We start from the raw sequence: 22,765 nt of genomic DNA, 5'->3' as shown, positions 1-22,765 counted from the left end.
TCATCAGTCCTGGATCGGCTCATCTAAAATAGACTTTATTTCACTCATTGAGTTGCAGGATAACATGACCAAACGCAGTGCTCTGTCTGTTTGCCCGATTGGACATATTTCTATTGATAGGCCTACTCTTGTTAAAATTCCTGCACATATTATTATCATCGCCTTTATTTTTCTGTCATCTGCAGGCTAGACCCGTGCAAGTACCAACCGTGAAATGGAGGGTAATGTTTAGACTGATCACATTTCAATGAGCACACATTTTATAACGGCCTAATAATAATAATGATACGCTTTATTTTACAAAAAGCAACAAGAACAGCTCGTACAGGCAGCTCCTCTGAGGACAAACTCCTCGAGCAGGCAGGGCAAGCAAAAGTCGAAAAGAAAGAAATAGCACAACGCCACGCTGCAGGCTAAGAAAAGGCGGATTGCGAAAGTAGTAGGGTGAGTCATCTTTACGCGAGACGATCTTGGGCCGGAGCGACAGTACATTCTGCTTCCTGTCTGTTGCCACCGCAACAGTTAACAACAACACCACCAAATTAAAACCTGGACACGGACAGGAGAAACGCTACATTGAATCCTGTGATAAAGTCATCAAAAATAAATACTCTGCACTAACGTGTGATAATACATATTTAGGAGGAGGCATTTTCCTACCAGGGTGACAATGAGTCAGCGACAGATCATTCAAGGTAAGATCAACGAGCTGTTGTTGGTTCATAACAATGATAGTGCAGCTTTAAGTCAAAGTTAAAGTCTGTCTGTCTGTTTGTGTTTTCCAGTGTTTGAGCAGTATCAGAAATCAAGGATGCAGTTTGTGCAAGCTGTTGCTGATCTGGCAGCCAGACCACAAAACATGGAAATCCTTAAAAATGCTGGTAAGACACAATAACGCTGGATTATAACCAGTGGACTGTGTTAGCTTTAGCTGCTATTCCAAGTGTTCTCTTCTCCTGCAGGTGTGATGTCCATGCTGCGTCCCCTCCTGTTGGATGTGGTCCCCAGCATCCAGCAGACGGCAGCTTTGGCTCTGGGCCGCCTGGCAGACCACAGCGACGACCTGGCCACGGCCGTGGTGAAGGAAGAGATTCTGCCCCAGCTGGTCCACTCTCTGGTCTCACAGAATGTCAGTGTCTCATCCTTTGGTAACACAAAGTTTCATAGAGACAGGTTGTCCAATGCTCCGTCTCCACCCTTTAGAGACTAGTGTGTTTGTATGTGTGTGTGTGTTTGTCTGAGAGAGAGAGAGAGAGAGAGAGAGAGAGAGAGAGAGAGAGAGAGAGAGAGAGAGAGAGAGAGAGAGAGGAAGGAGGCCCTGCAGGCCCTCAGGGTCAGCCCCCTGGATGTTAGAGTGGGTTTTGGGCTACTTGGCAGCTCGCCTGGGGGCTACTTCAGAACCTAAGAGCCCTTTACCATGAGAGCAACCAGGCCTTTGTTTTCTCTCTTCCTGCCTCTCAGCTCTTTCAGAGAAGACAGACAAGGTTTAGCTCTTGTTATTAATTGGATATTGCAGTCTCTTAAGCATAACATTTCACACAATTCAGGTTACATTTTTCAACGTTTTTATGTTAAATATGATAAGAAGATTTTTGTTACACATAGTGAAAAATCTCCATCGGAACCTTTAGGAAACACAATCACAATGTCTGATGTGGCTTTACAGCTGTTTACGGTGGGTTGACAACACACACATGGGCTGTTTGGGATCCTAGAGACCCCGACACTTTTATTTTATTAAAGAGTTTGTAGGGAAACTCTTGAGTACATGAACAGTAAAACATATTAACAATATTTCCTTTTTTTGTGTGATAACAATGACTTATGGCTATTTATGTATCTTGTCACCTTCCTCAAATATGAAAGCCCAGTTTTTCTATCGACTGGAAAAGAGAAGAAAGTTCATTTTTGAAAGAAAATAATTAGTTGATTTTTGCAATTATTCCCATTCGTACACATGCAGTAGCCTACTATGGAACCCCAAACAATGAGGAATTAAAGTATATGAGAACAAAACACGAGGACGTAACAGGATACATGAGATGATTGAATCCTTATGTTAAAAAACAAACCAGAAAAATATCAAATCTCATTCTGGATATTTGTCATCAACTCATGGAACAATACAGCTGCCTTGATTCTCAGTCATAATTGAAGTCTAATGTCAGGTTAAACCTCAATTTGGGCCATGACAATGAATGTGTGTATCTGTGTGTGTTTGTAAGCAGAGGTTCTGTAAGAAGGCAGCAGCGTTTGTGCTGCGTGCCGTTGCCAAACACTCCCCTGAGCTGTCCCAGGCTGTGGTGGACTGCGGGGGAGTTGATGCCCTGGTTCTCTGCCTGGAGGAGTTTGACCCCGGGGTGAAGGAGGCTGCTGCCTGGGCTCTGGGCTACATCGCACGACACAATGCATGTAAGGAACACACACTGGCATGCTTAGATTTCTATGATTTACATTCTGATTCTGCACTTGCACTACATCCTTTACCTTTGTGTGTGTTTGTTTATGTTTCCCACCTCTCTCTATTACTGTGCAGCGTTGTCTCAGTCGGTCGTGGATGCGGGTGCTGTCCCCCTGCTGGTGTTGTGTCTTCTGGAGCCTGTGATGGCCCTCAAACGCATCGCAGCTTCCACCCTCAGCGACATCTCCAAGCACACACCTGAACTTGCAGAGACTGTGGTGGAGAATGGAGCCATTGCACATCTGGCACTGATGATCCTCAACCCAGACGCCAAACTGAAGGTAGGAGAGCTCAAAGGACAGTCACACGTAAACAGCTTAACTCAGCTGATGATGTATAATAAATAGATCATTAAATAACCTCCCTTTGGATCATTTTATGAGATTACACAAACTAATCCTTTTTCCTAACTTTGCTTACTTAAAACAATGCTTGTCAAATAAGGTAAAAATAACCAATACTTGAGACATGCATGCTAAATAATCATGTAACCTATAGGTGCCGTGTTTTTTAATAGTAAGAATAGAAACGCTTGTCTTTGGTGCTTTTACTTTGGATATCATTTTCATGTCAAATTAGATCACTTTCACATAATAAGAATGAATGATTGTAGCAGAACCCTTGCATGCATATTTGTGAAAAATGTTCTGTTCAAAAAATGTACTCAAGCTATAGAGATACGTGTAACTAACTAACTAACTAACTAAACTAACGAAAAAAAGAATATATATATATATATATATATATATATATATATATATATATATATATATACACAGTATATATATATTCTTTTTTTAAATTGTATGATTTCTATTGGGCTCTATGTTACTCTCCATTCTCCATCTATTTGTCTTGTTGCCCTTTCATTCACCTTTTTAACAAACATCTTGCCCTATGAGAATTTCATGTAATGCATTGTGTTTCAACTGTGAATGAATTGGGATTTAGAAAGAAATCTTCAAAACATTTTTATTGAAAATGCAAAGATAAAAATATTCAAACATTCTCCATCACAGACTAACATTTTACTACGAGTGCAAATTATCATCTTAGTAACTCAACATTTCTGAGAAAACATTACATGGAACAGAAGTCAGGTTTCTATCAGCCTTGGAAACCTGAAAAAGTGGTGAAATTTGAGCAAAAAGTAGCATCTACATTTTTTAAATTTAAAGAATATTAGCATTAACTGCAGGTAGATTTTTTTCAACTTAAAAAACTACATAGTAAATTGAATTACATTGAATAAATGTAACATCCAAGTGTAGCTCAAAAGAAGCAGGTATTTAATGAATAACAGTGAGATTTCAGCGTAGATGTTGGCTTTAGAAGTGCACAACATGAAGCTTGTGATTGAATTTACAAAAAATATGCATGAGCTCCAGAAATAATTCAGACATCATTTTTGTCTCCATTCAGAGGCAGGTGTTCTCAGCGCTCAGTCAGATCAGTAAACACTCGGTCAGCCTGGCAGAGATGGTGATAGAGGCTGAGATCTTCCCTGCAGCGGTGGCCTGCCTCAAAGACCCAGATGAGTATGTCAAGAAGAACGTCACCACTCTGATGAGGGAGGTGGTGAAACACACACCGGAGGTACGGCACCCTGTCGCACTTGTGGGCACGAAAGGTGCATGTCTGGACACAAAGTAATCTGTGTCTGTGTTTCCAGCTGTCCCAGGTGATTGTGAATTGCGGTGCCATGGGAGCTGTGATAGACAATCTGGGTGATTGCTGTGGAAACCTGCGGTTGCCTGGGATCATGATGCTGGGATATGTGGCAGCTCACAGTGAGAGCCTCGCCATGGCTGTCATCCTCTCCAAGGTGGTAATCCCTCTTGTGATTCCCCTCCTTAAGCCATGTGACAACTAGACCCAGCCCTAAAAACCCACAGACTTCCCTTCAGGTCCAGTATATAGGTCATATTGACTGAACCAGCCCTATCATGCTGTGTGTCTTCCTGTCTGGTAGGGGGTGTCCCAGCTGGCCCTCTGTCTGTCCGAGGAGCATGAGCCTCACATCAAGGCGGCCACAGCCTGGTCCATCGGCCAGATCGGCCATCACACCCCTGAGCACGCTAAGGCGGTGGCCACCTCTAACCTCTTGACCAAACTGCTGGAACTCTACATGGACGCCAACAGCTCAGAGGACCTGCAGGCCAAAGTAAGAGCTGCAGCTCATGTTTTGCCTCTCAGAAACAGACAGATTTGGGATTACTAGTTTTTTTTTTATTTTGGGCCAATGACTACAGTGGCTCTGAGAGCTCAACAAACTAAAAATTAAGAAAAGCCATGCAAAAAGACAAAACACAAGCAAATTAAAAAAAAAACATTTTCACCACAAAAACACAACCAAATATGTATATATATGTAATATACTGTATATGTAAGTAGTTCACACTACAACAGAAACTGTCTCCAGGGGACACAAACAACTGTGCTTGTTGGTGCCATGGTTTTTATTTATGTGATTGAAGTCTCCTATCCTCAGTGGTGTTAGAAAATGAGCTACAATATAGTTTTATATAGTTGTTGTTTATTTCAACATTTGAATCGAAATAATTTGATAATATTGCAGATATATAAATAGTATTAGCCTTATACTTTTTATTAGCCTGCCAATACAAATAATCTGATGAAATACACACAATTAATTTTAAAACTAATAACCCTTATGATATTTATATCAAATTGTTATGACATACTATGTCATACTTTGTTATGACTTTTTTGACATAAAATACTAGGACTTTTTTTCAACATACAATACTGTGACATTGTTTTGACTTTTTTTCAACATGCAATACTGTGACATTGTTTTGACTTTTTTTCAACATGCAATACTGACCTTTTTATGATTTGTTTTGACATGCTATACTATGACCTTAAGACAAACAAATTATAATTTTTTGATAGAGTTTGAGTGAATAGAGTGATGGAGTATGACTGGAAGGGATTACCGATGGGTCGTCTTTCATAAATAGGATTTGAACCACGGGCCATCATGAACATGATTCAGGTTGAAGTCAAAGGGCATAATGCTCTACCAATTCAGCCATGTTTTCATACACCTGTGTTCATTTTTCAACATACTATGGATTTTTTTGACATGCACTTACATTGACATTTTTTTACATACTATACTTGACTTGTATAAGACTTTTTTCGACATACTATACAATGACATTTTTTTTCACTTTTTCAGACATACTAAACTATGAATGTTTACAACATACTAAACTATAACTTTCTGATTTGCCACGAGTCGAAACCGGGCGGCATGGGTGAAAACCAGGAATCCTTACTGTAGACCATATGAGACATATCCATGATTTTTTTAAAGACTTTTTCCGACATACTATACTAGGACTTTTTTAGACACACTTAACTGTGACATTTTTATGACTTTTTTGACATATTTATCAAACAGCTTTATTCCACATGAAATACAATGACTTTTTTCGACATACAATACTACGTTTTACAACATACAATTCTGTAACATTATTATGCATTTTTTTCAACATACTCTACTATGACTTTTTTTTAATTTACTCTACTACGACTTTTTCTACATGCAATACTATCACATATAATACTATGAGCTTCTTTCACTTTTCTCAACATACTATACTTTATACTAGACTTTCTTTTTTACTTTTTCGACATACAATACTATGACTTCTTATGACTTTATTTGACTTCTTTTGACATACAATACAATTACCTTTTTATGACTCTTTTCAACATACTATACGCTGACTTTTTCATGCCCTAATGATATATTATACTTTGAGTTTTTGACATATTATACTATGACATTTTACTTTTATTCAACATACTATACTATGACTTTTTCATGTTTTTTTTGTCGACATACTTACATACAGACACCGTGCCTATCTGAATAATGTTGCATTGATACGGTGGTCCAAGGAGTTATCACAAACTGAGACTGTTTAGTTGTGCTTTCTTACAATCCATGTATAGTAAATGTAAGTTAAAGTTTGCTAATTGGTCGAATTGGTTAGAACTGAAAATGGTTATGAGGTCATAAAATGTTTGGAAAGGCTCTTAAAAAAAGGTATTTAAAGCTGTTCAATTTAACTTAAAGATGTATGCATGTACCTTGTAATATTTCATCAGTTGACATTTATATTGAGGCACAAGTAACTGGTATCTGTAATGGAAATGAGCCTTAAGAGCAGTTTTACCAAGCACAAAAAGAGGACGAGATAAACTCTTATTTTACATGCATATTTTGAGCAACAGGTCAGCTGGTGTCAAAGGTCACTTGATAAAAAAAAAAGAAAGAATGGGAAATGGTTTATATGACTTTATCATTCCTCTTGTTCTTTTCAGAGTAAGAAGGCTCTAAAGAGCATTCTGCAGAAGTGCACCTACCTTCCAGGTCTGGAGCCCCTACTCTACGATGTTCCAAGCAACATCCTCAAACATGTTGTCTGCCAGTTCAGCAAGGTGAGTGTATCTACAGCTGGTATCACAACATGAATCAGCAATCTGCATTTTGAAAATGTAAAAAAAATAAAAATATATACATAAACACTCTGTCTTCCCTTCCATCAAAGGTGCTGCCTAATGACAGTAAGGCTCGCCGTCTGTTTGTGACCAGCGGGGGGCTGAAGAAATTGCAGGAGATCGAAGCAGAGCCTGGCTCCCCTCTACAGGAGCACATCAACGCTATCAACAGCTGTTTTCCTGAAGAGATAGTCAGGTGTGTTTCTCTCGCAAACACACACACACGCACGCACGCACGCACGCACGCACGCACGCACGCACACACACACACACACACACACACACACTGTGTGCTGACTAAACAGCACATTTATAGTACTATATTCTTCCTCCACCCCATCTTTCTGTCCTATAACAATCATAACAACATAATCATAATTTTTTTGCATTTATTCAGAGAAACAAAACACTTCAACAAAAATTGAACCTAAATGAAGAAGGGGAAAAAAAGTAGAAAAATACTCAGTATAATTAGAATCAAGTAAGAGTAAACTAATTCAATTAAATAGGTTAAATTGGGTTTGTAGAAAGCAAATTTAGAAATCAGAATTTTTCTGTATGATAATGGTAAAAAGTATATCATATTGTACAAAATATCCTTCAGTACAAAACAGTGTAGGGTATTTACAGGTTGTGTGTTTATTTGTTTTTCAGGTACTACTCCCCCGGCTACTCAGAGATCTTGCTTGAGCGGTTAGAGAAATACCAGCCGGCTTAACAGAAGTTCAAACAACACATCTTTATGAAATGTACCATACAGTAAATTTATGCTAATTTAAATGGGAGTTTTTCCATTTTTTATATCTTGTCTGTGTTTGTTTTTTACACCTTTAAATGCATGTTGGCAGTAACTGCAGCTGGTGCAGCTATTGATCATATCTGCTAACATTGTCACTATACGTTGTGTAAGAGACCCTAAACATGGAAATAAATAAATAAAGGTAATTTCATGGAAACGATTTTCTTATGCCCCAATAAAGAGGTCAAAGGTCAGGTTCAGCAGAGCAGCCACAATGAAGACGGTAGGGAATTATTGTGTTGCACAAAGACACTTCAGCAGGCTGGATGCTTGCTGACTCATGGATAAGAACCTTTGTTTAAGAGAAGCTTCCCGGAAGCATAGCTCATAATCTTCATTTTCCATTGCACGCAACTAACATTATGATTCTCGATCTGTCTCTGCTGTTGCATGGGTCAGACTGCCCACTGGCGGCCACGACTCGTCACTGCAGCTCAACTGTGCGTTTGTGCACGCGTGTGTGTGTGTGCGTGCGTGCGTGCGTGCGTATGCAGCAGCTGCAGCGCACATGGCAAGCCTTTCTTTGTTTATTGTCTGCTGGGTTGTCTCTGCTTGTTCTTCACATTGTACTGACGGTGCAAATGAGCCTCCGCCTCTTACCGCAGCGGAGATCAGAACATGCTCCGGCTGCAGCTGCCACCCCCCCTTCTCTTCACAAATCTGATTTTATATCCATACAGCTACGCGGCTCTTATCGCTTCTTGTATATTTTAGGGTCTGCAATGTAAATGTTTTCTTTCTAGTGAATTCAAGCAGTTACAAGACAGCTTCTTGCTATACATTAATAAATAGACCGTAGGTTAATGTAAACGAATACACGTATAGCCTACAATCGTCGCGTTTATCAGGCAGTACAACATCTAACCAAAACAAAATCGAAAACACGACCTCGGCATTTTTCCGGCCGACCCTGTATGATAGCTTGGTATTTAACCAACTGTGCAAAATAGTCCGTTGCAAAATAATAGAGCGCCTATCGCTCCTATGTGAGCTTTTTTTACTTACCTACTTTTTATTAGAATGTATTGACACCGAATGGAAATGTGTGAACCTGTCTTTGAAATAAAAATATTTTTGAAATGATGGCATTCACTATATGCGGTTATACAAATTATGAAAATGTGACCACCATGGAGTGTGTTGGTGCGTCTACATGACGAGAAAGAAACGTTACTAATGTAAAGTCACATGCAGAAAGAAAACTGTAAAATCTGGTCCACTCATGTTCAACTACATTTGAATTTGGACAATTAAAGAATAATGAAAGCTTCCGGGCACGTCTTCTGCTCGCACATTTTGCAATTATCCTTCTGTAAATAAGAAAAAGCTAAGAAAATACTATAAATAAATAGTTGTATGTACAAATACCGTGTTTATGAATTAAAAATGTATTTGACATTTTCTATTTGTGACATTTGATATTTTGCAGGCAGAAAAAAAGGCAAGGGCAATATCTCGACGCTGGACGTTTCTCCATAAACGGACTCGTATTTAATCAGTTATTATCGGTTGTGTGTTTGGGTCATTCTAACACTGCTCTGAATATGTTCACTTCTGCACTCAGGTTGCACGAAGTGGTTTAAAGCATGTCGCTATAGTGTAGTTTGTTTGTGCAAAATTCAAATAATGACGCAACGATTTTAACGTTTTGATCCTTCACATGCAACTAGGAACTTTGTAAAAAAAAAACAAAAAAAAAACACCTCGTGAAAAGACCGTTTGCGTTTTTCAATAGGATTCAACAAACAAACAAAACCACATTTAAAAAAAAGAAAAGAACGACATAACCGTGTTTTCACTAGCGTTCATCTGCCATTTCACCGTTCTCCAACTTTAATTAAATTGATACTTTAAATGTATTTGATTATATCATAGGAAAGGACAGACTAACTCAAGATGAGACTGATGCACCAGGTTGAGCTAATCCCAAAAAAGAATGCTTCAAGTTTTCTTGAATGTAAAGTATCAGTGTAAAACAAACATAATTAGAAATGAAAGAATAGAATATTGGAAATGGAATGGTAAACAACAAAGAACAAAATACCAGAGGTAGAGTTAAGCAGAACAAGTGCTTTAATTGGTTTGAGTGAACGCTTATGGAATGGAGTGTATTCTCAACATCATCATTAAATGTGAAGAACAATAAACATACATCATCATTTTGGCCTCTCTGCCACTGAAAGAGAACTCTCACCAACCATTGTCAGACAGCAATAAACACACACACACACACACACACACACACACACACACACACACACACACACACACACACACACACACACACACACACACACACACACACACACACACACACAGCAATGCATAAGACTTTTAGATGTTTTCTAAAAGTACTTGGGACTTTTGCGAGACCAAAGCTCAATAGACGGGCATGTTTCCGGGCCCTGGTGTCTGTTGACTTGACTTGCACATGCAAATGCAAATTCAAACAATTCAAACATATTCTAAATATTTTTTTTCTACACAAAGATTTCTTGGTTTTAAGAAACCCCCAAAAGGGAATTTTTTCCCCCATCTCTGCACTTCTTGCCTGGCCTCCGGTCATTTGCAATCAATTTTTCCCTTAACACGTTTAACACTTAACCACATGAACACAGGGTTGTTTCTCATAACTTTGGACATGTTCACATATCAGTGATGCACACCTCGCTCCATTTCCCAGTGCATGTAAAAAAACAAAAAAACAAAACAAATTCAGTTCAAACAAACACACATTATACTATACACAATGTTCTTCAAGCTCATGTGTGGTAGTTCTGACCGTTGAAAGATGCTTTTGGCAAGTCAACGTGGCAGCAGGTTGACTGGTGGGGTTAATGGGTGAAGGAGCTCATTCATGAGAGAAGTCACAAAAGCAAGGACTTGTTAAAGTCAAGGTACAGCAGCAGGGCGCGTGTGTTATTATCGGCATTAATTTGCATCTGTTTAGTTCTGGCATCCTCATCGCCTTCCTTACATAAGAGCCAGAGTTAATATTCCCAAAACAAAACAGAAAAAAAAAAAAAAAAATCACTCTCCCAGCATGCACTGCTCTGTTTTCTACTTGCTGATATCTGACTAGAGGGAGGCCTCCAGGGGCAAACAGAGCAAAGCAGAGTAGAGTGTGATTCTGTTCCCTCATTCCCTGTTTTCTTTATGACACAACCTATGTACAGCATGAGCTATGTGACAATAGAAACAAAACAGCCCATAAATACTGAAAGAACACTGAAATATCAATTAACCACCGACTCAGGATGAACTATCAGCTGGGTTACACAAAACGCAAGAGAACACAAACCTGTTTCAGAAATGAGTAGGAGTTGTATATCAATGGTAAGTGAAATTTTGGACAAACACTTATATGTGTATAATAATAATAAAAAAAACCAACAACAACACATTCCTGAAATCTGTGGTTAGAAGGTAAACGTGACGAAGATGCTGACAGACTCCTGAGGTGGGGGGGCAGCTGTCAGTTAACGAGGACGACAAAACACAACCACATTTCACAATGCACTTCCACACACGCACGTTCTTTATAAAGGCAGGACCAGCATGAACGAACAAGGGATTAATATCAGCAGACAGCCCCTCACTCTGAGGAGGAAAGGACGCCCGTACACACTGAATAATCACAATGATAGATTTGAATTTACAGAATCCAAACCAATCCACCATATTCAAATTCAAGACAGCTATTCACTTTTTAATGTCGGTTAAAACACAATCAGTCGAATGGTTTCGTTTAACTGACCGAATAATATGAACAAATTTTAATACAGAGGTGGTGGAGTGGAAGAAGGTTGAGCAGGGGGTTGGGAATAATCCATGTCAAAGTACATACCCTATTGTTAAAATAACCTTTCACCTTTGTTTTAAAAAAAGATTACAAAATATAAAATTAAATAATTTTGGAGTATAAAGGCACACATCTTGCACAGTGTATACAATGAAAAACAGTTATTTAAAGCATGGTAGGGACTATTTTACGCTGAACAGCTCACACATCTGGTTAAAGTGTAGGGACACAAAGAGAACCTGAACAGCCAACAACACAGACTAGCGAGGAAAAAGGAAACTTAGTCCTGTGACATGCAAGTTTTTTATGTTTTTTTTTTTTTTTTAAGTACATCTATCGTAAGTATTGTGTAAATTCAAGCAGTATCATTCTTCATTTACCACAGCAACATCATTCATTCCCAAGGGTGGCTCCTTTTTTCTTTTTTTAAATAAAACTATTTCATGACTAAAATCCAATGTAAAAATATAAATGCGATTCCTAACAAAGATATTGTGATGGAAGCTTTTTGCATGGGTTACAATGGTCAAGGAGGACAACTTTACTTGTTTTAGTCGGTTATCCAGAAGTGATACACAACATCACACGCACAACTTTTCTCACTTACACACAAGTATATTGCATTTCCCTTGTTAAGACTATATCAACTAATTGGGATCGTATTCGTAACATTTGGTTCCTTTCCTCTTGTGCAAAATATACAAAAAACCTCAAAACAGAAACAAAACGATTATTACCACGTTAATTCATAAAACCGCCAAATCCAAACACAGATAAACCACCTTTAAAAATGTCAATAATAACAACAAACAACGATGAATAACAGACTCACAGCTGAGGTTAGAGAAGAGAAAGATGCGGTCGGTTTAAATGACTTAATGTGCATCTTTGCATCTGCAGCTACTCTTTCCAATCTCCCCTTTCCCTTTCTTTTCTCCCCCCATTTAAAAGTTTTGAACACTGACACACACATCGTTCGCCATCATCGAGTGTGTGCTGGTACGATGCTGGAGGTAAACAGTCTTCTGCCTGCCCTGAACGCACACTCACACCGCTGCCTGGGCCAAAGCCTCGCCAATCAGACACCTCAGAGCACTTCTGAAAAGGATTGGAAGGTTAGTTTACAAAAGCCCTGTAAATAGAACTCGTCCACTTTTCCGTCTAATATTGCAGTAAAGTCTTCCTTACCAATCCCTCCAGTAAGTGTACCCATAGGTGAGAAAGGAGGAGGACAGGAGGAGACAGGATCTGAGATCAGGCCCCTAAAGTTTTAATTCTTATAGAGCAGAGTTCCTTTCACTCGTTGTTGCAGCACAAGTAACAGAACAAGAGCTCCTAACCTCAAATAACAAATAAAAGTGCAACATTTTAGATTTTTTTTCCATAAGGTGCTGATGGCAACAGAAAGGTAAGGGCTGTTGATGTTTCAATCTGGAGCACCCTACATGAAGATATAACAAAGAGTGACAGACTCTTAATCACTACAGCCACACGAGTTCTGGGTCATTCCCTGCCACAGGAACGGAAACCAGGCCTACATAACAATGCCCAACGTATTCAGAGGGAATGCAAGTGAGCAACATTTACTGTATGCTCAAATCCCTCTTTTTCTCATTTCTAGGTACACATCCTTCCCTTATTCATTCTTAATCCTTGTGCATCACAACAAAGCGAACGGGGCAAAGCACTGACAACCACTGAGGTGCAACTCGTGCTGGAAACAAGCATCCTAATTTACTTTAACAAGTGAACTCATCTCGGCTAATGAGAAGTGTTTGTTGTTGTGAGTGTGTGGCAAGAGGATAACCCAGAAGCACAATTCATTAACTGTACACGAAGGAAAGGGTGGGGATAGGGTGGGGACAGGGTGGGGACAGGGTGGGGACAGGGTGGCGTCTACAGGTTGGGTAATGCAGAAGGAACACAAGTGGAAAAATTTGTTTGGCTGAGTGCTTGTATAGCATTTGGGTGGGTGGGTGGGTGGGGGTGTGTGTGTGTGTGTGTGTGTGTGTGTGTGTGTGTGTGTGTGTGTGTGTGTGGAGGGGGTCTGGCTGTTGGCCTATTGGAAGACTGCTTCCCACTCCCTGAAATGAAGCAATTGCATTAAGCCAGACTCAACATGAACTTCCTCATTACATCCATCTTAAGCCTTCTCTTTGCAAGAGGAACCTCACCTTGTGCCGTAATCTGACCTCTTCACTCCCCTTCATCACAATAGAACAATAATGCAGGGTGCTGGATGTTGGATGTTAGATTAGATGCAATAAAAAGCCATATTCCCACATAAACAACCATACAGACAAAAACAAATCATGTAAAAAAAACAACAAAAAAACAACAACTAATGACTTGGATGCTTTCTTTCGACACCCTTACACAAAGAAACACATGAGCAAAAGTCAACAGAGGAGAGGTTAAATGTAAACGAATGACGTTTCTGTTTTAGCTGCAGAGCATGGCACGCCATTGAAAGAGAGAGAGACAAACGGAGAGGGATAAGGAGAATGCATGAGGGAGAGTGATGAAAAGCCATCACAGCACCTTATTAATTCAGCCTCTTGATGTTTTTTTCTCTCTCCGTCAGCCCTCTGCCCCGAACTACTCCCCATTTGCCCCCCCTTCCCTATGTGCCTCGGTGCCCCCCTGTCGCTCCTGGAGGCTATGACAGGATAGTGGTGATGAAATCGTAAAACCTCTTTGAGTACTGCTCTGGGTTCACCGTGGAGATCTCCGCTCCGGCCTGTAAAAAAGGGACACAAAGACGACCGTCATTCACCAAAAAAAGTATATTTGACTTCTAACTCAAGTCAGTGTGATTCTTCTTTATTTAAACAGAAGCATTGGAATAGCTCTTGTGTGCAGCTACATACTCCATGTTTGACAGTCTTGGCGGCGTGAGCAGCTTTCTTCTTGGCATCGTAATGCTGCAGGATGTCTATGACAGCCATGAAGTAAACCTCCTTCTTGGGAGCGCCTGTAGTTTAAAACAAATGCACCCTGGATGACAATCTATACATCAGCACAGTGTCATCACGCAAAACCAGGCATTGTTAAATAAGACGAACAGCAGGTTTGACAACTAGAATGAGAACTACAACACCCAGTAGGGGGAGCTCTCAGTACGGTGTATATTACTTAGTCGTAAAGTACAACCCTCACATTACAAGGGTTGTATTTGTCATTGTATCATACGCCTGACAAACACATTGCATCTGGCTACTCACTATCATTGCTCTTGATGGCATAGACGTCAATGGCGGGATCAAACTCTCCAGGTGACAGAGGCTTGGTGCTGTCCAAGGTGTTGCTGGGACTGTCGGGGGGCGTTCCGATGCCTCCTCCGTCACTCTCACCCTCCTCCTCCGGCTCGTTGTCCTCGCTCTCCACGTCTTCCTGCTCGGCTCTTTCCACATCGTGGATCCCCACCAGCAGACTGTAGTCCATGAGCTTCAGCTGGGCAAGGAACTAAGGAGGTGGGAGAAGGTAGGACAGTGGCGGAAATAAAAGCAAGTGAGGAGACAGGAGTGTTTATGTAGGAGGGAGAAAGCAGAGGGTAGAACGTTGAAAGAGAAAATGTGTTTATACAGACAGAAAGGAGTGATACTAAGGAGGGGGTGGACTTTTTCTGTAATTTTCAATGACACATACCTCTACGTCTTTCCTAAGCTTCTCCAGGAACATTTTCTTGTTTTCTCCGTCAATGCAGATCTTCTGCCCATCATTGATGAAGTCATTGTCCTTGTAGGTGGGCAGCTCCTTTGCCTGCCCATTAGTATTGGAGATTAGTGGCCAAATAAACAACAGTCAAAACCATAAAACTTAAGACGGTTCAAACCTGAGAAGCATGGCACTGTAGGCAGTAGACCTGGGCAAAAAATGTGACGGACTTCTGGTGCAAAATCAAGTTTTCTTTGAGATCAGATCAGTTCATAATAACACAAAGTCGAAACCCTAAATATAATTGATTATTGTTTGAGATATTTGACATAAAAGGTCAAAAATTTACTAGAAAGACAATATTTACTAAAACCAAAAACACCAGAATCAGTGTTCTTCATCCTTTTTCCCCAGAATACTTGAAAAACATCAACAATGTAATATAGTGTATATGTCATTACACAGGACTAAAAGACAGCATACAGCTGTCTTGTTCAACTATAACAATTAAGGGGTATTTCAAAATGCCTGATGAAAAAGATTAATACTAATCTTAGAAATTAGTCATGTCAACAGCATGTTTGACTATATCTGCTTGACAAGAAAATTGTGCATGTTGAAATGCCCCTTTGTCATCAATGAGGCTTTGAGCCTGTGGTTTGTTAGATAAGCCCGTCTGATTCAAGGTACAGGCAGGTACAGGTCTGTCCAAACCAAGGCTAGCGGTGCACAGTGGTACATGCAGCATGCTCACAGCAGGGCACATCTGATCCATCTGATGCACCATTTGCATATTTTCCATATTGTCCACAGTGAAACATATTCACTTCTCAGTGCCACGGCATTCAGCATTTTTGTGGCAAATTGCACAGAAGTTTGGTTGTTAGCTTTTTTTTTTTTAAATGCATCTGGTAGATCCATACTTTGTGTCATGAAAAAAGGACGTCCAATCAAAGACATGGAACGTCCTTGTTGGCACTGGGCTGGTCTCCAAAAAGCATCCCCTTCTTATCGGTTTGATAACAGAGTACATCCCTCACTGAGACAAATATTGTTCATCCAAGATGCTTCTCGGACACCAGACTGTGGTCTGCATCAAATATAAACTCTTTTTATAACTCTGTTAAGCCAGCGCATACGGCATCTTTGTGACAGATTCCCACTATTCAGCCTACAAACAGAATGAAGGAGTTTCCTATTTCTGTCCACTGGCATTCATTGACTTTGTGACCAGGCTGCTGCAGAGCTGCCAGCAGCCTGTAGGGGGTGCTATGTGAGGAGGGACGGGGCCTTGTTCTGAGTCACTTAGGAAAAAGAGAGCAGGACATGAGGTAACAAGGCAGCAGCAGCAGTTTAGTTACTACAGTGTTTCTATAGCAGCAGGAGAAGAGCAGCAACACAACAGCACTTTGTAGCACTAGAATGAGTTCGGACGGCACACATTGACACACAAACACACACACATACAGATTACACCTTTACACGGATGAAGACAGGATTACATCTCACAAAATAGGACATTTGAGCACATATATATATATACAGACATAGACCTCCAATTTGCAATATGGGATGTACAACTTGCTAGACTGAATATAAACGCAACATAAAAAGTAAATGAGGACGCAACATAAGACTGACTGCAAAGGGTGAACACAGCCTGAAAGCATTTCGCAGGCCTGTCACCTAAACCGACACCTCGACTCGTACGTTCACCCGTCTTTTGTACGCCGTCGTTTTTCATCTGCCTTATATTTCTATGCCGTACATTCTCAGACTTTCTAACCGGTTCATTGAGCCTCATGCTTTCTCCCAGTCATGCACAGGATTGTGTCAGTTACTGATTTTCTCGAGTACAATGAAATGTGTCTGACTCTTGAGCGGTGCACTACATTGAGGTAAGTAGAAAAAAACCAGAAAGGTCTATTTGAGGCAGGAAGAAAGGGTGGGTTGCTGATGAGGCTTGTAAAGCTGTGTGACAGGTGATTTTTTTTCACAGAAAAAAACAAAACGCTCACATTTCTTTTCTGTCTCTCGACAGCCGGCTGGAAAATGGATCTCGGCCTTTGGCAACTCGATGTCTTGCCGTGTCAGAAGAGCAAAGCTGTGCCTTTCTGTAGTCTTTGTGGTAAGCTAACACTGGGGTGCTCCTAGACCTTCGTATCCAGTTATATTCCCACTGACATAGATTAACATTCACCGGCAGGTTTCACATCAGTGACATGCAGTTTGTAAATCATGTGCTCTGATAGAATTTGTCTGTTTATCAATCAACAGTCACTTTCTTTATTCATGGAATCGTCATTCAATACTATGATCAGCTTCCAGCAAATCAGCAGGTTCATATCAACCACATGCAAGCCAAGGCAACGTCAAGCACTTTGTGTGTTATCTAGCATTGGTATATGTGAACACAGTATAAGCTGTGAATATAATTGATGCAGAATCAACTGTTTGGGTGAGTAGGGGAACTCTTGAAAACCCTTTGAGTATGTGACCTGGGCACAAACTGTAGTTTGCACCTAGTTCACTTCATCATTTTATGTCAAATGTTCTGAAACTATTTCTGCATTTATACTAAAAGCAAAATATACAAAACCATACTGTCTGTCATATGCTTGACTTTTTAATGGAAACAACAGGCAATGTCCCCCCAAAACTAGAAACAAACTGAGACACATGTAATTGCCATACTTACTCAAGGATGCCTACAAAACAAACGGGACTCATTTCTCAGACTAGCCATCTAATGTCCCAAGGCACCAGCTCAACTACTGCCTAATAGATTATATTTAACAAAGCAAAGTGTTTTGGCAGCAGTGGGATGTAAGACATAGAGAAAGGAAACGTTATCTTCTGCCATCTTGATTTCCTTAGAAACTGAAACTATGCACTCTGTTCTATAGACTGCTGTGGTTAGCATACACAGGTCAGTTAATGTGGTCTGCTTATCAATTGTATTGCAGAAAATCGTAGCATTTTGTATTAAACTTAGAATAAAAATTGCAACGAAGCAAGAGAATTCTGCAGGAATGCAAGTATACGTTCCCTTTCCATCTCTGGTTCCTGATTTTTTTTTTTTTTGACAAAGCGGTGTGGCCCTCCCATTCATGCTGCCACCTTACTCCTCCACTTCTGGCTCTCCAGTGTTTCACATACATGTTGTTGCCGTTGAGTGAATGGTGGGAACAAAAACAAACTGTCTGGCAACTAAAACATAACTTGCTGACAAGTTGAGCAAAAGGTGACTTTAAATGGACGAAAAGTGTGTAAAATATGGCCTTGTACAGTGTATCAGACTGGATTAGACGAGGAAACGAAAATGCTTGACCGTAAAAATAAATAATAATAATAAAAAAAAAAGATTGGTATAATAGATCATGCCTGGTATATGAGCCCTGGTTTTCTTACATCTCTTACGTGTTTCATGGCGCAGTAAAAGCGCGTGGCAATCCGCAGTGTTTGCAGCCTTTGCTGAACGTTACCAGATTTGGGCCGCAGGGGCACATCCTCTGGTTGGGGCGGCTGCTAGAAAAGGGGGAGCGAAGGAGGGACGGTAGGGGTGGAGGAGAGGAGAGAAGAAAGGAGAGAGGAAGGGAGGAAGGAAGTTGGAAGTAAAGGCAAAGTGTTTAAAATGTAACAGAACACAATTGTTTTTTCAAATTGGTAGAGGGTTGGAAAGGGCAAGAACGCGAAAGATCCGTATATAAACTTTTTCCGTATAGTGTAATTTTTAGTTACACTATTTTCATGCTCTTAGTTTAATTAGTCAATAGGATTTTATTTCAATGTATGCATGGTTGTGGTCTGCCTACACTGGTATTATGACTGTTTCCTGGCATAAATGCCTGGTAGAGAAAGGAAGCAGCCTGCAGCGCTACTCTAAGGAGGCTAGGAGTTGGAACTGCGAAGAGCAAGCAAGCAACCGTAAACTAATTAGCATTCTATTAACCTGTGTTTTGCCATCTGATCAGGTGTGGTACTATTTCTAAAAGCTTGTTACAATTACTAGACAAAGGGCTACTAATAAAATATCAAAACAGTTCACACTCAGTCATACAGACACATTAAAGCCATGTTCCCCCACAAGAGATACCAGCCGGTGCTGGCGTTAGGAGAGAGACGAGTGTGTAGCTGAGAGCTACTGAGCAGAGGCCGAGTAGAGACGGGTGGTAATTCCACAAACCAAGGACCAGCGGCTGTTTAATAACATACAAACAAAACCTCGACATTTTCCAGGTAACAAAAGAAACACTGCGATCGCAAGAAGGCCTTACACATTTACTAAATTGTGGATCAGTGTCCTAAACGGGTCATAGACAGATTTTTTGTGGATAACCACAAAAAACAGTAATGTAGAATAAAGCAAGCAGTGTGATTTGATGGGCCTAAATAAGGACATATTTACCCAGTTCGGACTCTAGTTAAGATTAATTGAGAGTAAAAAACAATGAACGCATCAACCCACTGCTTGGTAAAAGGCTGTACATAAAATGTGTTGTTGCTGTTTGACAGCCCAAACCCTGAGACAGAAGCTACCAAGAACTGCAAAATGAATTGTATGGAAAGAAAAATGTCATATGTGGGTAGAAAAAAAAAAACATGTCCACAATGTGCAACAGAATGGAGCTGGTGTTCATACACATCGGAATGTGTTCGAAATAATGTAACTTTAAAAAAGGTGCAGAAAAACATAAACCATGCAGACGCATGCATGAAAGGGAGACGGTCATGCAGTCAGGAGAGAACCCTGCCATGCTTGTTGTTTGAGTGTGTGGGAAGGTTTTCTTTGTTTTGTTTTTTTTGTCACATAGACACACACACGCACACGCACACGCATACGCACACGCACGCATGCTCTACCCTCTGAACAAAACTCATGATTTTGCCTTTGTTTGGCATGACGCACCCTCTTCTTCATTTGACTGGCCAACTGCACCGTGTGAGTGTAGTGTCATTAGTGTAGTGTTCACATACTAAACTAACAGAAGAAGTATTTGAAGGAAAGAAAAAAAACATTTACTCATAGCCGCTGGGCACTTGTAGTAGGTAAGTGCAGGTGTGGGTGGGTAAGCATATCTGCAAGTGCGTGTTTGTACAAAGGTGTTTGATGTGATGAAACCAGCATGTCTCTCGCCAGATCCTTGTCTTTGATGTCTGAGCCTTAGTTGTGACACAGAGACCTGTTGTAATTTAGGGAGAGAACGTGTGTGTGCAGATTCAAAAGTAGGTGTGAGATCATGTACTGTATTTTGCATTCTGCATGCGAGTTGAAATAGTGAAAGGCTTCACTTATGGTGGCAATTACTGTATAATGCTTACTGTATGAGCTGCCTTTCACTGAAAGATAAGCACAGAATTCCCCACAGACTTACAGCAACAACTTGTAATCACTTGTGAGTTAAGAGTCAGTGGTAGTCAGTTCGTTGGTAAATAACATCTTCATAAAAATGTATCCTGTTCCTCCTCTTTTGCTAGACTGTAAATGGTGTTTCACACACAGCTGAGCCGCAGCCAAAAAGAGGTCACACAGGAGCCTCACGTGTGTGTGTGTGTGTGTGTGTGTGTGTGTGTAATCCTCAGCTGCTTTGTTTTTCCATTCATACGTTTTAAACCCAATGCTGTTTTGTTTCTTCTTCCGTTTACAGAAGGATATATTTAGTTCAGGGATTCCCTGAAGTCTTCCATGCCTCACTGCACGGTGCCCCACGATTAAGCTCCTGTGAAACCGGTTGGAAAGTTCAAACCTCTCTGGGTCAAAACTGTGACGCTTTCATATGAAAACCTTTTTCATGGACAGACAAACCTTTGCAGGGCAACGATTGGAAACATGCAATGAAAAACAAAACACTTTGGACAACCATCCCCCTCCAATACCGCTGATCTGTCAGGACAAACGAACAGTGGTCCAAAGTCAGGGACGCTGTCAGCCACGTCCATCCTTCAAAGGGTCAAGACGTTTGTCCAAACAAAATACATGGTTTAAATCTGCTTAAACATCCATTCTAATTGTTAGCTAACGCAATCCTCAATAGAAGCACGATGAACCATCAAGTTCTTCACAATTCATTTTGAGGTGACTGTCCAAGCAGCCAAGAACAAAAAACTAAAATAGCCAGTCTCCCACAAACAGCAACATTTTTATCACTATCAGTCACACAAAAGCTCATATATACTGCTAACACGCACACACACACGCACGCACGTACGCACACCGACACACAGCCCAGTCAAATACACAGCTATATAGAAAACACACCATGAACAGGCATTTGATTGAATAAAACTCTTAACCCAACACATACCCAAACACACACACACACACACACACACACACACACACACACACACACACACACACACACCCCTCAATCTTTCACACACAAACAGCAGGCAGGGGAACTGGTGGAACAGCAGAAGCAAGGTTATAGAGGATGAAGCAAATTAAAGAGACATAAAAAGCGTGCAGGGGCTAGAAAGGGAATGGGGTGATGAAGTAGGTGCTAACTGAAGGAGATGGACGTGTGCTACTGTCAGCCCCACCCAAAGGGAAACACAATTAGACACCAAAGTTGTGTTAGTTTGGCCATTTGGGTGATGACAGTGAGCCTGGAATTGTTTGAAGCTGTGTAGGTTATTCAAACCACTGGAAACAGTTTGTTCTCTCTCATTCTCTACTTGTCCACATGGCTTTTAATGGACATCAAGTTCAATCAGATTGTTAAACTAGAGTTTCTGAACACTTTTTATCTGTGTTTGTTCCTTACACAAAAACTAAATGAGAATCGAGACAGCGAAGTACTATGAAAGTGTCCATTTGTTTAATCCACACCGACTTCAACCTCCACTGTCGTCAGAACCGGCTGGTCTTTCAGCAACGCTCCTCCTGATGTGCTGAAAGGACAGCAGTCTGTTCAGTGGAAGTAAACTACGTGAACAGTAACACAAGAAGAAAATGGAAATTGTTCGGATTCACTTGTTCTATTTTCTCCACAAAATATAGAGTGGGTGATTGCTTTACTAAGTTTACAAAAAAAGAAAGGAAATGAAGACTTGGTGGTTTGCGTACTGACATGTGAAAATGTGGTGTCGGTGTGGAGACACTTGTAGCACAGATGAGGGCCGCATTAAAAATATGCTGGCTATGGGATTATCCTGTTTCTTTTGATGTTTTTTTTATTTTTATAACTGTTGTACTAGTTTGATGCATTTTATTAATTTTCTTTTAAATTTTAGCACTCTGAGTTTATATTATCATTGTGATTATTGTCTCTTTAAAGCACACAGTAACGGTCCAGAGGTTGGAAGTTATGTGGTATGTATAACGGTGGAACCCGCCTGACAGGTGACTGTACCTTCTCCTTGTCGCTGGCCTCTCTTGCCACCGTGGAACCCTAGAAACAAAAGAAAGGAAATTAAACGACGATAAACATTCTTTAAATTCTTGCACCAAAAGCTCAGATGATCAGTGACAACCGGTTCTTGAAAAAAATGAGTGTGAAAAAGG

At 40.4% G+C, this 22,765-nt stretch overlaps 2 protein-coding genes across 4 annotated transcripts in view; one reads left to right on the top strand and one right to left on the bottom strand.

Annotated features, from left to right (window-relative positions):
* The first annotated feature begins 805 nt into the window (after positions 1–805).
* Positions 806–7,833, top strand: spag6 (sperm associated antigen 6). The gene is made up of 10 exons (XM_068709775.1): positions 806–881; positions 963–1,129; positions 2,229–2,412; positions 2,537–2,742; positions 3,884–4,057; positions 4,134–4,286; positions 4,434–4,625; positions 6,824–6,940; positions 7,051–7,196; positions 7,655–7,833. The coding sequence occupies exons 1-10, from the start codon at positions 812–814 to the stop codon at positions 7,716–7,718; spliced, it is 1,473 nt and encodes a 490-aa protein (XP_068565876.1). The 5' UTR covers positions 806–811; the 3' UTR covers positions 7,719–7,833.
* Positions 7,834–9,849: 2,016 nt separating this feature from the next.
* pip4k2aa (phosphatidylinositol-5-phosphate 4-kinase, type II, alpha a) overlaps positions 9,850–22,765 on the bottom strand; it is a 28,349-nt gene continuing 15,433 nt past the window's right edge. Inside the window, exons 6-11 of one of the 3 annotated variants that reach the window (XM_068709776.1) lie at positions 22,614–22,652; positions 18,670–18,786; positions 15,250–15,363; positions 14,826–15,066; positions 14,472–14,575; positions 9,850–14,341 (exon numbers count right to left, since the gene is read on the bottom strand). In XM_068709776.1, coding sequence (XP_068565877.1) covers positions 14,261–14,341; positions 14,472–14,575; positions 14,826–15,066; positions 15,250–15,363; positions 18,670–18,786; positions 22,614–22,652 — 696 coding nt within the window. In that variant the 3' untranslated portion in view covers positions 9,850–14,260. The remainder of the gene's footprint in view (positions 14,342–14,471; positions 14,576–14,825; positions 15,067–15,249; positions 15,364–18,669; positions 18,787–22,613; positions 22,653–22,765) is intronic. The other 2 variants (XM_068709777.1, XM_068709778.1) reach the window with 2 other exon arrangements.

The sequence above is a fragment of the Cebidichthys violaceus genome, unplaced genomic scaffold (assembly GCF_023349555.1).
Source record: "Cebidichthys violaceus isolate CVI_PGR_0920_01 unplaced genomic scaffold, fCebVio1.0.p SCAF_15, whole genome shotgun sequence".
NCBI lineage: Eukaryota > Metazoa > Chordata > Actinopteri > Perciformes > Stichaeidae > Cebidichthys > Cebidichthys violaceus.
Note: the sequence above shows the minus strand (reverse complement) of the source record. Positions and strands in the feature narration are given on the sequence as shown.

Excerpts from the sequence above, each read along its gene's own strand:
- spag6 (XM_068709775.1), top strand. The coding sequence starts at position 812 with ATGCAGTTTGTGCAAGCTGTTGCTGATCTGGCAGCCAGACCACAAAAC. Across the intron at positions 2,413-2,536 it reads CATCGCACGACACAATGCAT|CGTTGTCTCAGTCGGTCGTG; the intron begins GTAAGGAACACA and ends ATTACTGTGCAG. Across the intron at positions 7,197-7,654 it reads TTTCCTGAAGAGATAGTCAG|GTACTACTCCCCCGGCTACT; the intron begins GTGTGTTTCTCT and ends TTTGTTTTTCAG.